We start from the raw sequence: 18,443 nt of genomic DNA on the forward strand, positions 1-18,443 counted from the left end.
TTTCCACAGAGAGGAAGGGAGAGGGACAGAGAGCCAGAAACATTGATGAGAGAGAAACACCGATCAGCTGCCTCCTGCACACCCCCCACCGGGGACATGCCCGCAACCAAGGCACATGCCCCCGACCAGAATCGAACCCGGGACCCTCCAGTCCGCAGGCCGATGCTCCATCCACTGAGCCAAACCGGTTTTGGCCCACCACTCTTATTACCATAGCATCCCGCATGGTTAAAGGCAGCAGCCAAAATTTATTGCATGCTGTTGCCTGAATTACCTTATTTAAATGTCACAATAATCCTTAAGGCAAATACAAATAAATAAGAAAAGTGAGGCTTCCCTAACCGGTTTGGCTCAGTGGATAGAGCGTCAGCTTGTGGACTGAAAGGTCCCAGGTTCGATTCCAGTCAAGGACATGTACCTTGGTTGCGGGCACATCCCCAGTAGGGGGTGTGCAGGAGGCAGCTGATCTATGTTTCTCTCTCGTCTATGTTTCTAAAACTCTCTATCCCTCTCCTTTCCTCTCTGTAAAAAAATCAATAAAATATATTTTAAAAAAAAAGAAAAGTGAGGCTTAAGAAAATTATGAAATTTGCTCAAGGCAGTTAAGTGAAGAGCCAGAATTTGAATCCAGGGCAGTCAACCACAGAGACTTGCCTTAACTATTACACTAAGTCAGTGGTTGGCAAACTGCGGCTGGCAAGCCACATGCGGCTCTTTGGCCCCTTGAGTGTGGCTCTTCCACAAAATACCACATGTGGGCGCGCACGTACAGTGCGATTGAAACTTCGTGGCCCATGTGCAGAAGTCGGTTTTAGCTCTCAAAAGAAATTTCAATCATTGTACTGTTGATATTTGGCTCTGTTGACTAATGAGTTTGCTGACCACTGCACTAAGTTGTTCCCCCCACCTCCAAAAAAAAAAACTACCCTAAGAGATGTCCCTGAAAAAAACTGATCTACTTGAGGGTTTAAATGTTATGTTTTTCAATATTCTGAATTTTAAATATTCTACTAATCGATCCAAAGGCAAAAAAAGTTCATCTTTACCTGACTGTCTGGGTACCATCATCTAGAAGGTGATAGGCTCTAGCAGTGTTCTTCTTAGCCCATTCAATATGCTCTTCTTGGTTCCATGTCCCGACAACCACAGAAGTTTTCCCACTCTCCTTGTCCTAATATATGAAGAAATATGTATGATAGTGCATGCTTGATATCATCAAGTAGACATTTATGCTGATGGTCTATAAGCTGTAGTCCCTATGCTCATATGCACACTGGAAACCTATATTTACTAGTGGTAATAATGTTTTAGTCAAACTTGACCATTAGAAATTTGAGCTGGTTATCTTTTTTATTCCTTATTTCCCTGGAAAAGGAAACTACTTTCTAATCAGACTAGCTTCAGACATAGTTATTTTTGACTCTTCAATTTCCTTCTTCTCCTACATCTATCATTCCTGTCAATTTTTTTTTCCGGGAGATGTTCTCAGCTTCAGACTCTTCCTTTACATTTCCACTGCCAACATCTCCCCACAACCAAGAGTTTAATCTCTCATACCTAGATGATATGACCACAGACTACTGTAATTCTTAAATCTTTGGCCACTATCTCTTACCCTGAACCCTTGCAGCTTCACTCTGCCTGTTTCCATGTTCTACTCCTTCAAATGCAAACCTTCAAATGACACTACTCTTCACACTGCTCATTTGACACCAAGTTCATTTTTGCATCAAGACTGTTCAGAAAACCCCTTTCCCATTCTGCTTTTATTATTATTTTTTTATATATTTTTATTGATTTCAGAGAGGAAGGAAGAGGGAGAGATAGAAACATTAATGAAGAGAGAATCACTGATTGGCTGCTTCCTGCACACCTCTGACTGGGGATGGAGCCTGCAACCCAGGCATGTGCCCTGACTGGGAATCAACTGTGACTGCCTGGTTCATGGGTTGATGCTCAATTATTGAGCCACACTGGCCGGGTTTATTTTTTTTTTAAACACTAACTACATGTTGTCTTATATGCGGACTTCATTCTCTCTCCTCCCTTTTCCTTCCCCGAACCTCTTCCTTTCTGTGTTCCTTTCCTTCTTCCTAATTATACAGGCACTGTGATGGGCAATAATATACACCTGATTAGTAGAATTAAAAACCCTGACAGTGGCAAATGAAACAGGCCTGGAGCTTATTGCCTAGTGGCAGAGAGGGCCATTAAACATTATTTTAGCAACCAGACTGTAAATTCCTAGACAGACATAGATTAAAAGGTTAGAGATGAAGCATTCTGCCTGGGGTTGAATTTTAGTTTCACCACTTATTTCCTATGTGATTTTAGCCAAGTTACTAAATCTTTGTTTTTGTTTCCTCATCTTGGAATAATAATACTCACTTCTTAAGGGTTATTATGACCATTAAATGAGATAATTATGTGTAAAGTACTTAGAACAGGGCTTGGCATACAGTATATAGTGAGCACTACATTTGTTAACTACTATTATTTTTATATTTTCCAAAGCTCCCAGCAGAGTCCCTCAGAATGTTCCAGGTTATATGATCTTGACCAAAATAAGGTTGATAAAAACCTAGTGTAGGCAAGTGAATGGGAAAACAGCCACTGTTAATGGGAATGTAAACTGGTCCAACCCTTTGGAAGGCAATTGTTGAGAATGAATATACTTTGCCCTAGCAAGTACATTGCTAGAAATGTGCCCTATGAATATACTTTAAAAAGTTCACCAATAGAACTATTTAAAAATGCTCACTAATATGGTATCACAGCAAAACTGAAAGTAACTTAAAGGTCCATCACTAGAGGTCTGGCTAAATACATGTGGGTGCAGACATAATCCTCTGTACTTGCTGAAAAGATCAGTTGTTGCTGATAAGGAAAGATCTCCATACTACTTAGTAGATCCTTTCTGTATAAATAAAAAGGTTATACCAACATTTATGTATATGCATTTTTTTTTTCTTGTGGAGGGTTAACTAAGAAAGAGTTAACAGCAGTTACTTTTGGGGAATGGAAAAACGATGGAAGAGAATTTTACTTTTCATTCTAAATTTCTGGCATATATTCCTTTAATTAAAAAAAGCCATGGGGGTATTATCTGGATTGTAGCTAGATTATACGTATATTTTATCTTATTTCTGTATAAACAAATATTAGTAAAAATAAAACATTTACAAAGCAGCAAGAAGAAATGAAAAGAATAGTGAAATCAAACTTCTCAGGCATAAGTGAATAAAAAAATGTCCTAGTTTATAGATGCCTCATAAATTTGGAATGATTTAAATGTGCAAGGTGAGTTGATGATCTTTCCTGGTATGATCCATCTTGGAATTTAAAGTTGGCTTAAAACATCTCAGGAAGTCAAATATAATATTTTCTAATTACTAGTTATTTCTTCTTTTTGGAAATAAAAAGAGCCTTTTAAAATAGCCAGGTCAATATTTATTAGTGTTTGTTTGTTTTTTTAGTTTTTTAAAATATATTTTATTGATTTTTTACAGAGAGGAAGAGAGAGGGATAGAGAGCCAGAAACACTGATGAGAGAGAAACATCGATCAGCTGGCTCCTGCACACCCCCGACTGGGGATGTGCCCGCAACCAAGGTACATGCCCTTGACCGGAATCGAACCTGGGACCCTTCAGTCCACAGGCCGACGCTCTATCCACTGAGCCAAACCGGTGAGGGCTAGTGTTTGTTTTTAACATCTACTAGTTGAACGTATCAAACAAAGTACACGTATGTATGACAAATAAAATTACTGGGGCTAAACTTCAGAATTTAAGCAGCTTAGCTCAAGTATGGGAAATATGCCAATTTATGAAATTATAAATAAAGGGAAGAATAAAAAAGCCAACTTGTGTAATCTTAAAATTTATTTTATTTTAAATTTGGATGATATGGTGCCTTCTTTTGGCTGAGAAACTTGCTGTATTTACCCTATTTTACTAACTCTAGTGATGATGCACTATCTTACCATTCACTTTCTTAATTTAAAGATGAATTATAGCTGTATAATTTTTCAGCGATAAAAAAGAATGAAATCTTGTCATTTGTGACAATATGGATGGACCTAGAGGGTATTATGCTAAGTGAAATAAGTCAGACAAAGAAATAGCATGTGAATTCACTGATATGTGGAATCTAAAAAAAAACCCAAAATGAATAAACAAAACACTGGGAATAAAAAATAAAATTTAAAAAGTTACAAAACAAAACACTAATTTCTTCTTTATTTACAAAAGCTGGTATTGGAGGAACCCCAGCTAAAGGACAGCAGGGGTTGTCCCAGTGGTGTGAAGGGTGGAGACCAGAAGAGTGAGTTGTTAACTTGGCAGATCACCTTCATGAATTTTTGAATGTGGAAAGGCAGTTCTGGTACTTAGTTTAGGGTCCTAAGTACAAAGGTTACCTGAGGTATAGAATAAATTAGTATGACTTTGAACGTTGGCAGCCAGCAGCCAGCAGCCAGCGAGGAGAGGAAAGGCAACAGGGATGCCCAAAAGGGAAAGTTGGATTGAAAAGAAAAAAAAAAGATGAAGAAGAATTATAACAATGACTAATTTCTCAGTCAAAGCTAACAAGGTTAGCCTCCCTAGCTTATTATTCTTCCAGGCTCATAGTAATACAAAAATCTGAGCAGTTAATAAGCAATGTTCCTTTATGATGATTGACTGAGTTAAACAGTGACTTTTATATTTTCCAGAATTTAGACAGTTTAATGAGTATTTTCATATTAAAATCATCTCGTAATTAAAAGTAATACCAACTCCTGGTTGTTTCCCCATAAAAATGTTTAAAACTAATACATCAGTGGTAGATTGACATAAATGCTGTTTTATACCTCATGGTATTGATGGACATGTTTGCCATAGCAGAATTCATATTTCCACCAACCAACACCCTACAGAAAAGAAAACAGATCAAGTTATGTACAGAGAAGGGGGGACTGGGGCCTGTCTCAATGCTGCCACACAATAGTAATAGAAATATATATATATAATTTAAAACACCTGAAATAGCAATAATATGGTTGAAAATTAAAATTAAAAAATTACTGACAAAATAATAGACAAATGCAGAGAACAAATGCTGTACTGCTTTGATAAAATAAAATGAAAATTCCCCTTGTAAGTGCATTTCTCACTGGAGCTATTGGTCAGGGACAACGTTTTACCTTTGTAGATGTTAATTCAAGTTTTAAATGTGATTGCTATATAATCATCGATGCCTATTCCAGTAGTCAACCAGAATCACATGTGTCTCAGTTATATATATTGTCTGTCAAATAAAGGTCAAGTTTTAGCTTGTGAGTAAAGAGAATGATAATGGCTCTGGATTAGAGTATAGTAAGATGCAGAGAGAGAATGTCCATTGAGAGGCTTCCAGAATGTTGCCATTTCTCTATATAGACCAAAAACTTTTTCAGTGTTGCTAATGTCCCTTGACTAAATAACATGCAAATAAAAGCTGTAAACTAAATATTTAAATGGAACATTCACTTCTCACCCCGTGAAAGCAGTAAGAACCACTAAGGAACTCTTTTATAAGTTGGTCATCTGTCAATTTGGATATGTGGGTTGTTCCAACAGTGAGCATAGGCTGAGAACCAACAGCAATGGGTTTGTGGACTGCTGGAAATCTCTCTTCTTTAGTTGATTGCAAATCTTCCTAAAATTAAACACATGTATTTTTAAGGCTTCTTTGCCACACTTAGTTTTTTTCAGTTATGACTTACATTATTATTTTTATACTGTAGAAAACTTGGAAAATAGAAGTTGTCCATTTATTTTTTTAATGTGTTTTTAAAAAAATGAATTTTGCAATTCTTGAAAAATGTTAGTTCCATTTACTCATTAGAGGTATGGTGACCATTATTCCCATGCAGGGATAATTTCCATTTCATATATTTTGTATCATTATTATCTTTTAAAAATATTTGTATTGACTTCAGAGAGGAAGGGAGGGGGAGATAGAAACATCCATGATGAGAGAGAATCATCAATCGGCTGCATCCTGTATGCCCACTACTGGGGATCAAGCCTCAACATGAGCATGTGCCCTGACCGGGAATCAAACCGTGACCTCCTGGTTCATAGGTTGATGCTCAACCACTGAGCAACACTAGCTGGGCTTGTTTCATTATTTTTATAAAGTATTTTGCTACTTGTTAGATTTTGTGTTTCTCCATTTAGCTTTAAAAAATGTGGTTACTTTAAACCATCTATTTTGTGTGTAGAGGTTGTTCAACTAAAGGAATAAATGTCTGTTAAACTAAAAAAAAAAAATAAAATTAAAAAATGTGGTTACTATGGGTAAAGAATAACAAACAAGGTAAATAGAAACTGAGTGGGAGCAAATATGTATATTAGTTATAATTATGCAATTATAGCAGGGCCTGGAGGAACCTACAACTTAGTCAAGGAAGATACCAACTAATAAGGGTGCGGGTACCAGCAGATTCACAGAGGTAGGGGTAATTCAAATAGACTTTAACAACAAATTGGAACATAAAGACTTCACAAAGAGAAAACCCTTGGTTAAGGCTTAAAGCATAAATAATAATTTGTGACTTATGTGAATGTCTGTGTATGTTTTGTGTCTGTGTATGCATATACATGTGGACTTGAGGAAGAGGTAAAGCAAAGATGTGAGGAAGGTATGGTATGATATTTAAAGCTAGAGAGATAAGCAGGCACTATATGGTGAAAAACTATACAATCCCAAGATATTTGGACATTCTGTTATAGGTTTTGGGCAAAGACATGGAGCGATCAGGTTTTTAAGTAATTACTTACTTCAGCAGTGGCAGGGAAGAGGGAAGAGTAAGAACGAATCAGGAGGTGAGGAGCCAACTTAGGAGCTGCAAGAACCCAGGCCAGAGATGAAGAGAATTTAAAGTAAGGGAGTGAAAGAGGAAGGGTGGAGAGAAGAGGATAGTTCTGAAAGAGGTGAATGAGTTAGAAGCTGGGTACTGACAGTGAATGAAGAGGAAATGAATCTAGACCAGAATTGAAGAAGTGAGTGTACCAATTAAAACTGAATAAAATAATTTAAAAAATTAAATACAAAAAGGGTTCCTAGTAAATGTACAGTGGACATGATACCTCCTCTTTCACCTGCTGGAGGGGCTATTGACCAACTGTGGTTCTTTTTATTTCAGCTTGGAAGTCATTGGGCAGTTACTATAGAAACTAATGACCTTATCCTGTCTCCCTTTCAATATTAAGGAAGAACAAAGATTGCCAAAATGGCTTCTTATCTTTGAAAAGGACCTTGAATTTTATGTATAACTCTTTCCACATTCAGAGCCTACTATGCCCCTGGCACTAAATGCTGAGCATTAAGAACGAAACATAGTCCTAAGGAGCTAAGGTCTAATAGACTAAACTATCTACCTAATAAAAGAGTAACATGCTAATTGACCATACTTTTGCGATGCCCACCAGCCAATCAGAAGTGAGTATGCAAACTAACCCAACAAAAATGGTGGGTTAATTTGCATATGCAGGCGCTGAGTGGCCGGGGATGGGGTGGGACGCTTGCATCGTCGCCAAGGCAACAACGCAGGTATTCTGCACCACCCCAGCCACTCAGGGCCTCTGGGCAGTGTGGGAAGGCAGAAAGGCGGCTCTGGGCCGCAGTGGAAAGGCTGCTACGGCCAGAGTGAAGGCAGTGCTGGCAGCCAGGGGAACGAAGGCCTATTCTTGCACGAATCTTCATTCGTGCATCGGGCCACAGTAAGGTTAGTGAAGAAAAACAATATTGCACAGTGAAACCTGCAGCTGAGATAAGGACAAGTAGGAAGAATAAAAGCATGACCATTTATTATTGCTTCTTGTTGGACAGAAAATCTACTGTCATGTTTAAGAGAAATTATTACAATAAAAGCAAGATGACAGTACTTTGTATAGTAGGGTTTATTTTATTTTATTATTTTTTTAAAAATATTTTTTTTTATAGATTTCAGAGAGAAAGGGAGAGGGAGGGCAAGTGGTAGGGTTTAGAACTTCATAAAATAGACTCCTGATAATCTAGCAATCTCTATATTAACACAGGCGGAATATCAAACCAAAATTCTGATAGACAGATTTATATTTTTGTTTAAAAAGAAAAAAAATTATTTATCTTTATAATAAAGCTTGATCCATTTTTAAAAGGCAAACCATAGGCCAAATATCAATTATTAAAAGAAAAGCTATGTGTAATACACTCAATTTATTGAATGTACTCTATAATCTAGAAAAGGAAGTACTGAGAAAATACTATTAGATAATTCTCATACCTCTTTATTTCTCCTGAAAGGCACCCTTAGAATTTCTTCCTGCTGTTCCAACTGTCTCAGGGTGAGGGGCTTAAATGGTGATCCTGGCAGTGATTGGCAAAATATGTCATTCACGGGAGATGCTCGGAATCTGTTCAGTAAGAATACAGCATTAATATGGCAACTTTAAAGCATGTGCATTTCATGCTTAAAATATTAAATCCACATCCTACCTATATTTAGGATGATTGCACAAGAGTGGTGTCAAAATGACAACTTCATATTCACAAGTTGTAACTTCGGCTACTGAAAGAATTTCATGCTTAGATTCAGGATGACATATATACATCACAGTACTTGATCTGGGCCGGTTCTGTTTCAAACTACAAGGTGTACCATTTCCCATTCCCACAGGATAGTAGGGTGTCATCTGACCTTCGATATTTTTAGTGGGAATCTTAAAAAAAGAGTATAGAACAGACTTTTCATTAGAAATGGGGGTAGGAGTGAAGATGGGAGAAGCACTTAATCTGAAAGGAAGACAACTATATTTTATTTACAAACTAACATTTATAAAGGTAACTTTTATGTATTTCTATGAGTTCTCCCTCCAATAGTCTTTTGACTCATAAGTTCTTATTTGAGGAAACACATTTTCAGAGCTAGTTTAATACAGCAAAAAAAAAGAAATTTTTATTTAGTACTAAAAGGAAGATGTTAAATGCACATTTACATAAAAGGCTATAATATCATGTTTAATATGAATTATTTTTAATAGTTCTAAAGAAAGAGACTTAAGATAAAAATGTAGGAATATACTATATGGAGCTGGTCAGAGCTTTCTTTACTAAACTCTCAGTGCATGGCTGTGTTAGAGCTTAGATTCTAGAGATTTGTAGTTTGATTTGTCAAAATGTGGAGTTACATAATAAAACACTATCTTCTAAAACAGGAATCGAAATACTGTACTGTTTATTAATCTGCTTATTCTTTTTCCCTGTTATTAATATTAATAGACATATTTTTCAGCACATAAACTCTTCAATAAATCTATTTAAAGCCAGCAAAAGATAAATGGAGAAATTTTCATGGAATGGGGGAACAAGGGGAACACCTCAGAAGACAAGGACTATTAGGGAGTTAGCTCCCATATTATCATCTACATAAACACAAGAAAAACCTAAAGTAAGGGCTTTAGAGGCAGGGAGCTCATCTTGTATCACTTTGGTACCCTGTCAGCACATGTCCAAACATGCAATAAATAAATGTTTCCAGAGAAAATTATTTTGAGATTTCTTATATGTTATTTTCATGCGAGTGTCTAGAATTAGAGTCCTGGGTTCAAACCTAAGCTTTGAATTTACTAGTTTGCCATTTGTAAAAGTAGAATAATAATATACAGCGTGGGACAAAAGTAGGTTTATAGTTGTTTGTATGGAAAATAATAATTAATAAATAGTAATATAAGACTAAACTGTTTTGTGTACTCACAATTATAAACCTACTTTTGCCCCACCCTGAATATACTCTAAGGTTGTGGGAGAATTAAGCATTACCTTTTGTTACATGCCGGGCACAACACTTGCCTTATAAATTAGTACTCAATAAATGTTAATTTTCTTCCCTTACCCTTTTCCTTTATAATTTCACACTTTGAATTTCATCTTGCTATCCTCCAGAGCCACAGTAAATAAATATTATATCTCAAAGGTAGTCTGTAAAATTAAAATCTTTTAAAATAGCAATGCTATGTGTTTCTACATTTAGCTTTACCAATTCTCCCCAAAGCCACCCTTTTAAATTATAGGCATCCCTTTTAAGTAATTTTTAAGGCCTGCTGTCATTTCACTTTATTCTAATAAAAGTATCATTCTGATATAAAGCCATTTAGAGAAATATCCTCTATCAATTTAACCCTGGAAATTCTCAAGATTCAGAAAGCATTCATTGAACTACAGGGGCATTTAAAAATTGTGATTAAGCACCCTAAAGAATCATTCTTTTTAAATAATCCAATTCAGTTATCAATTATGCATTCACATTCAATAAACATTTATGAAGTGCCTCTGTTATGCTTGGCACTCTGCTTTGCCCTGCAGGGGGTAAAGAGATAAAGACAGTCCCTGCTTTTAATATGCCTGTGGTCTGGTACCTTGTTATTTATATAGTTTTAAATTTATCTATCTATCTATCTATCTATCTATCTATCTATCTATCTATCTATTTTAGAGAGGAAAGGGGAGAAAGAGAAAGAGATAAACATTGATTTATTGTTCCACCCATTCATGCATTCATTGGTTGACTCCTGCATATGCCCGACCAGGGATCGAACCTGCAACCTTGAAGTATTGGGGCTATGCTCCAACTGAGCTACCCAGCTAGGGCTACATAGATAGTTTTATCTGTTTTACCCACAGGAGATAGAGACCAAACACAAAAGCTCTATTGTAAATGTTTCCATAGTTAAAGAGAGGGAACCTTGCTAAGCACAGAGGTGATATAATGATACTATAGAAACTTTCCCAGACATGCCTTTGGTAAAGTTGCTTATTTTTGTATGAACTTAAAAGTAAATAAGATTATCATAGTGTAACTTTTCTCAGAAAAACCTAACATATTGCAAATTTCTTTCACCCAATCTTTTGAGATAGTTGATACAGTTAAAGAACACATGGGCTATATTCTGTCAATGAAGTTATATAAATTCATGCCTAACAGATGTTAAGAGAGAAAAATCAACATTTGTCACTTGCCTCTCTTGATTTTTCCTTTTCTTCTGTTTCTTGTTCTGTGAAATAATACAAGAGTAAGGTAAATATAAAGAATGACAGTGACTATATACAAGACACAAATGATTAAATTTTCAATCAACTCTGTAATCTTAAACTTCTTTCTAAACATGCATGTACTTTTTATCTTACTAGTCTTACCAAGTTGAAATTGTGTTATTTGAAAGGACAGTCATATTTAATCTTTGCCTAGGAAATACTCTATTTGATGCAAAAAACCTGGTCACAATAGTATTCTTTTAAAGTATTTTTATCTCAGTAAAAAGTTTAATCATAAATTAGTGATCAATTTGAATACAGATTAATAAAATATTTCACAATTTGAGGGATACATCTACATGTCTATTTCAATATATAAAAACTTTGCTTAAACCAAGCAAGACTAGCACTACATAACACTAACATGTATATCTTATGAGATTTAAAAAAACATATTAATAGGTAAAAAAAGCATAATGTTTGTTAAAGCAGAAAATAATGAAAAGATCTTTTTGAAAAAGTTTTCTAAGGAATTGCTCAGAAATTTATTTTAGTGTTTTACAATTCATAGTCTCCAACAAAATCTTTTAAATTCCATTTACTTTATATCAAATTCCAGCGTTACTATCAAGTCAGTATAGACACAAACCTTTTTCAGGTAGAAGGGTCTTAGCCAACATATTCCCAAGGTAGTACTCGTGAATATTTACCTTCTATATTTAAAAATAAAATAAAAAATATGAGTATTTTGCAAATATATTTTTCAAAAATACAAACTTAAAATGTTAATGTTAAAATGTTAAAAAATAATGTTAATCTCATTATTAGAGTTCTCCTTTTATAATGTTCCATACTTTGTATTTTCTTTTTAAAATTTTTAAATTGATTTTTAAAGAGAGAAAGGAAGGGAAAAGGGGAGGGAGGGAGAGAAACAATGATTTGGCTGCCTCCTGCACGCCCCCTACCTGGGATCGAGCCCACAACCAGGGCATGTGCCCTGACCCGGAATCTAGCTGGCAACCTTTAGGTGCACGGGATGATGTCTGACCAACTCAGCCACACCGGCCAGGGCATACTTGGTATTTTGAAGGAAAACATACCTGACCACTTTCTTTCTCTTCATGGTACTGCCGAATATGTTTTCCATGACATACTTCATAAGTCCAATAAGACTCAATCTAAGAAAGAAGGATGTATTTAAATACACAAAACCCGCATAAACTCAATTGAGTTACTTTTTGATACTTAAGGTAGATAAGATTTCCCCCAAGATTTAGAGTAAGCTTTCATTAAATGAAACTTACTATTATGCCTCAGAAAAAAATGAAATTTCTGAAGTCTATTCATGGTTTTCACTAATTAGCTATATGTAAAAATTCTGTGAAGAAAATAGCAATAGAAAAACCCACAGGCTTAGGGATCATTTTTCCATATAGCTTACAAGATAATAATTAGCATTTTTAGTTAAAATTGTATATAAGGAAAATTTCTTTTGATCTGAAAATTGATCTGAAAAACATTCAAAACTGTTTGATAAGTGATATTATTTGATATTGGTATTACTGGGTGTCTGCTACATACACTATACGGAATTTAAATGAACAAAATACTATTAAGCAATAGCTTAGATTTACATCTGAAAATTTGATACAACATAAAAGAAATGAATTATATGCAAGGGCCTACTGGCTGTTGAAAATTTATTTTCTAGTTATCAAGTAAACATAGAATACATACTCTGTAGGAACAACTGCTTTGTTTAAATAGTGGCTCCAGTAGCTCTCTTGGATTAGGACCTTTATAATCCTTTTCTTCTTCCTATGAAAGAACTAGAGTTTAATACTTGCAATTATTATAGAACTTCACCCAACTCTACTGTTGGTTGTTAACTCATTGGTCAAATCACAAATGCTTGGAAATAAAAAGGAAAAAAAAGTCAAATTCTATATAATAAAAGCCTAATATGCTCAGTGTCTGGTCATCCATTCAACCAATCAAAGCGTAATATGCTAATGATATGCTAAGGCCGCTCAACCGTTCACTACAATGTGCACTGACCACCAGGGGGCAGACAGTTAACCAGTCGACCAGTTGCTATTATGTGCACTGACCACCAGTGGGGCAGACGCTCTGACCAATAGTTTAGCTTGCTGCTGGGGTCCGGCCAATCGGGACTGAGTGAGACGGGCCAGACATGCCCTGGAGCCCTCCCGTGGTCTCTCCCTGGCTGGCCAACCTCCGTGTCCCTCCCTGGCCCTGATTGTGTACCAGTGGGGTCCCTCAGCCTGGCCTGCGCCCTTTCACAATCCGGGACCCCTTGGGGGATGTCAGAGAGCTGATTTCGGCCTGATCCCGCAGGCCAGGCTGAGGGACCCCCACTGGTGCTCAAATTCTTGCACCAGGCCTCTAGTCCTTTAATAATAATCTATTGTATACCACTTCTTTCAAAAGAATTGAAGTATAAAATATGGAGCCATAGAATAATCTTCCATTCTTTCTTCTCTTAAGAAAAGCTTTCTGAGCATCAGTTTACTGAACAATTCTTATAGACTATTTCAGAATTTTTAAATGATTTCGCCCAAATTCTAGCTAAAAAAGCCTCAGAATAGTTGAATCTTGTAGAATATATTGAAAATTTTAAGGTACTTCTTAGTTTTCTAGGTATTTTTACACTTCAGATTTGAATGCCAAATATATACATATGTGTATGATTGTGTGTAGGTGGTTTGTGTCTTAAGTAGGTTTAAAACAAAATTAAACAGCTGTCACCAATTTCAAATCTGAACAAAACTAAGAAGCACTCACTGAGTTTAATATTTCCATTTCACAGATCATGAAAATATTACATAATTAGCTCAATAAATTTATTGAGTGGAAGAACTGAGTTTCAAATTTTTTTCAAGGTTTCATAGCTAACTATAGCCTATACCTCAGCCTCCTGGCTCCTAGGCTGATGTCCTTTCCATTTTACCATGCTGCCTCTCCTGTTTCATCTTGAAAGAAGTCATTGCCTTAAAGGATGGATAAGAGGCAGTTAGTTAGGGCATTTTAGGAGGAAGAAATGGGCATGAGCTAAGGCAGTTAGAAAGCATAAGGTGCCTACAGATTTATTAGCAATTCTCTATTAAAAATGTCACATATATATTTAAAAATTATATCTTGTTACAAAACCCTCATTTCTATAAAGGAAAGCAAGAATGGAGTTAGATTTTTATTCAAAACATCAATAATTGGTGGTTAATTTTTCCAAGTTGAATTGTAAAATCAAAGACTTCAGGATAACAGAAGTGACTACTTAAAAAAAAACAGGATTATTAAAAACCTGCCATTCAATTTTAAAGTATGAAGTTGCAATGTTTTAAATAAGTATCTTTGGTGACAGGGATTATCAATATACTTATAAAAACATACCTCATCCCCACCTGTCACAAGAGGAAGAATGCATTTATATTTTTCTTTATGTGTAGTTGTCATGATGACATAATTATCTTCTTTATACAAAACTCCAGTTGTGGGCTAGACAGAGAACAAAAAATACACATTACTTTCTCTGGTTAAATTGCATTACACTGATAACTTACAGTCCTCAGTCAAACTTATTCATCACTTCAACAGAGGATTTTAAAACATATTTCCAAAGGAAAAGGGAAAAGATTATATGTATTTTTAAATGGCAAAATGAAGATGACAAACTTTATCCTGGTGTTACAATATAACAGAAAACTATAAACAAAAAAGAAAGTTTGAAATATAAAGAAAGAAGTAGTAATGCAACAAATTGAAGTTAAAATATGGGTTAAAAATATTAAGAGGCAATGTTCATGGATACACTATCACTGAATACTTATTACTTCTACTAACAATTACTACCTATATGTAAGAATCTACAGCACTTTATAAAAGTACTTGCAATTGTGTTGGATGGGACATTTGAACAAAATATAGTGCCGTATTTTTCACATTTGGATACTGTACAGATAAACTACTTCTAAAAGAAAAAATCAACATGGGTCATTTGTGCCGACTTAAATTTTTTTTAGTATATACCATGGGTCAGCTAATCTCTCTATATAAAAGCCCAGCGACCAAACGGCAGAATGACCAGAATGACTGGTTGACCAGTCGCTGTGATGCAGGAGCTGCCCCCTGGTGGTCAGTGCACTCCCACAGCGGGAGTGCCACTTGGCTGACTGGGATGAGCAGCGTTCCCACAGCTGGCCGATCCCTGCAGGCCATGCCTGCACCAGTACACAAACCTGTGCACCGGGCCTCTAATCTTTTCTATAAAGGGCCAGATAGTAAATATTTTCGGCTTTGTGGGCTGTATGGTCTCTGTGTAACTACTCAACTATGCCACTGTAGTAAGAAAGTGCATAGGCAATATATAAGCAAATAGGAATGACTATGTTATAAAAAAAATTTATTTATAAAAACAGGTGGTGGGCAAGCCCAAAGGTGTAATTTACCAACTCCTGATACATATCAACAAAACTATCCCTAAATCTTTCTATACTATGAAGCAAAACAAATTCACAAATCAATATGAACCAATGTAATTTAAATGAACATTTCATTTATAACTGATATTATTTTTTTAAAAAAAATCCCTGTGATAGCAAATGTGTCACTAACTACTAAGGCAGAGATTTCAGTCTATAATATGTGTTCTATGATAATTCAATTCTCTCTTATCTTTTCTATTCTTACAGTACTATGAAACCACTATACTATTTGGCTATACTATTAAGTACCTTTGTTCTCTTCTCAAATTTAACAAAAACAACATTTAACCACAATAAAACCAGTACTACTTGACACCAATGTCATCTTAAACACAAATGCAAATTAGGGCATTGTTTTCCCAAGACAATAAATTTAAATGAAAAAATAGCAGTAAATATGAGCTGTATTAACTACATGAAAGTATAATTTTAAGTCCTTTACAGTTATTAACTCATTGCTCCTCAAAACAAGTGTTCTATCCATCTTACAGAAAAGGAAACTGAAGTCCAGAGTTTAAATAATTTGTCCAAGGTAACACAGCTAGTAAGTACAGTTTCCATGTCCTGTGCTCTTAACTGTTTTAATATATTTGAATCAGCTTTTGTTAACTTTTTCTTAGATTACTATATAGATTCCTGGTTTATGGTCAAGGATCCTTTTTTTTTTTTTTAAAAAAAAATAAATTTATTGGAGTGACATTGGTTTATAAGATCATATAGGTTTCAAGTGTACATTTCTATAACACATGATCTGTGTATTGCACTGTGTGCCCACCACCCTAAGTCAAATCATTTTCTGTCACCACATATTTGGCCCCTTTTACCTTTTACTACCACCCCACCCCCTGCCAGGATCCTTTCAAAAAAGATTATTATAAGAGGGGGAATGAAAGTTAGAGTTGCAAAGTCAAATTTACACTAATGGAATCCTTAGAAACATTTATTTAGTTGAGCCAATAAACTGCTGTAGCACAATGCCTTTCAATGTTTTACAATATTCAGAATACATGATAGTGAGTTCTTCAAACATGACTCACATTTCTTAACATTGGATGGTCTGAATTATTGTAAAATCATTGCTGTACTGTAATGAAGGCAGATATTTGCATGTATATGTATTCACCTTTATTTGTGAAGTATCTGCAGCTCTAATGTTCAGAGTTGAATTCTATAGCAATATTGACTTATTTGCTGACATGTTCACCACAATGCTAACAATGGAAAAGGAACTGTTTGCCGTGTGGTGTGGCTCATTTGATTGAGTATCGCCCCATGCACCAAGAGGTCACCTGTTCCATTCCCAATGGGGCACCTGCCCAGGTTTCAGGCTTGATCCCCAGTAGAGGGTATATAGGAGGCAGCCAATTGATGTTTCTCTCTCATGGACTTTTCCATTTCTCTCTCCCTCTCCCTTCCTCTCTGAAATCAGTAATAAAACAAAACAAAACAAAACACAAACCTCATTTCTCTGCTTTTTGTTTTCAAGGTCTAGGGAAGGGGTAACAAGAAATAGAAGCCATCACTATTTTGTGTGAAGATGCAAAGACTTGTCTTTCATTAGTTCAGGAAAGGCTGCTTTCCTCATCAATAAAACAGATCAAGAAGAAATTCTTATATCTGAAAATTCTTTACTGAACAGAGAGTCACTTATTGGGATGATAAAGAAAAATTTGTAACAAACTCTACCCTTCTTTTTTTGTAATGGAAATTACTGGGAAAAAGTAACATTTTAAAAACTTTTGTGATTTTCTAAGTTAAAATTTTTTTCGATCTACTACTAAAATGCTTCCTTCCGATTTTATGAAATAGGCTCTTAATTTAAGCAAATAAAATATAATAAATTCTGCATGTATAGAATTACAGATGGTGTAAAAAACTTGTTTTATGTAACTTAAACCTTAAAGTATTTTCATTGTAACAGGTAATATTAGTGACTTGACAAAAATCAGATTTTAATATAATGACACTACACAAAGGGGCTTGGTACTTTAAGGTTAAAGAACTTTACAAATATCTAGACAGGGGAGAAATCCCTAATGTTTGACATGAATCTGGAGGAATTAAGATAGAGAATGAGAGACAGAACCATCCGAAAGAGGCTGTAAAATAAAGTCAGTGGCACAACTTGTCAACATATATAACATGCTTGGAACCATGGAGTAAGTCACCACTCTTCCAAAGTGCAGTGTTTGAGGCAAGTTTTTGAGTGGGAATACATTTCTATATTAACAACAGAAGTAGAGAAAATTAGACTTATTTTGTAGTCTTATTCTGAAAATCATGAACTCCATGAAGTAATGAATAATTGAACACTTTAATGACCTAGAAGTGATTTTTCAGAAGGAAAATATATACACAAAACAAAATTTAATGCTAAAAACCAGTAAAGAATATAATAATTAATGTAAACAATTTAAAAATGTTTGGTGCTTAATACTTTTTCCAAAATTTGGAAGCCAAATTGTAATGATTATGTATTTCTTGATATATATGAATGGGACGATGATTTAAAGCACAAAATACTTTTAGACCTAAAAGAAATCCGGATCTAATGCAGTCCCTTCCAATTTTAGATGGCAGAGAGGTAAAGGCCCTCTCCCTACTTCTTGCAGCTGCTTAGTTTTACACAAATGTCCAACCAACTGGCCCATAAAGAAACAAATGACAGTGCCAGGTGAGGAGAGCTGCAGTTTCAATTACATAAGTAGGAAAGGGAAGCCTTAAGAATATAAAAATATTTTTTTAAAAATCAAAAAAATCAATGATGTCTCTTGGGGCTTATTTTTGCCTGAGGGCTACAGACCTTTTGCCAACTCATAGAAAAATCTATCTAGATTTTTCTGAAAGTAACTCAAACTTAAAAAAAAGAAAAAGTCTCCCCAAATCTTCAACTGTCCCCATCT

At 35.2% G+C, this 18,443-nt stretch overlaps 1 protein-coding gene across 3 annotated transcripts in view; it reads right to left on the bottom strand.

The window, feature by feature from the left end:
• Positions 1-18,443, bottom strand: part of ERLEC1 (endoplasmic reticulum lectin 1) — a 30,461-nt gene that overhangs the window by 10,079 nt on the left and 1,939 nt on the right. For 2 of the 3 annotated variants that reach the window (XM_080683305.1, XM_080683304.1), the window contains exons 2-11: positions 14,450-14,554; positions 12,776-12,856; positions 12,139-12,216; positions 11,688-11,751; positions 11,024-11,058; positions 8,504-8,727; positions 8,292-8,421; positions 5,516-5,677; positions 4,851-4,910; positions 1,047-1,171 (exon numbers count right to left, since the gene is read on the bottom strand). In XM_080683305.1, the coding sequence (XP_080539431.1) occupies positions 1,047-1,171; positions 4,851-4,910; positions 5,516-5,677; positions 8,292-8,421; positions 8,504-8,727; positions 11,024-11,058; positions 11,688-11,751; positions 12,139-12,216; positions 12,776-12,856; positions 14,450-14,554 (1,064 nt within the window). Of the gene's footprint in view, positions 1-1,046; positions 1,172-4,850; positions 4,911-5,515; positions 5,678-8,291; positions 8,422-8,503; positions 8,728-11,023; positions 11,059-11,687; positions 11,752-12,138; positions 12,217-12,775; positions 12,857-13,967; positions 14,050-14,449; positions 14,555-18,443 lie in introns of all 3 variants that reach the window. The other variant, XM_080683306.1, reaches the window with a different exon arrangement.

Source organism: Plecotus auritus (genome assembly GCF_963455305.1).
Source record: "Plecotus auritus genome assembly, chromosome: 8".
NCBI classification, from domain to species: Eukaryota; Metazoa; Chordata; class Mammalia; order Chiroptera; family Vespertilionidae; genus Plecotus; species Plecotus auritus.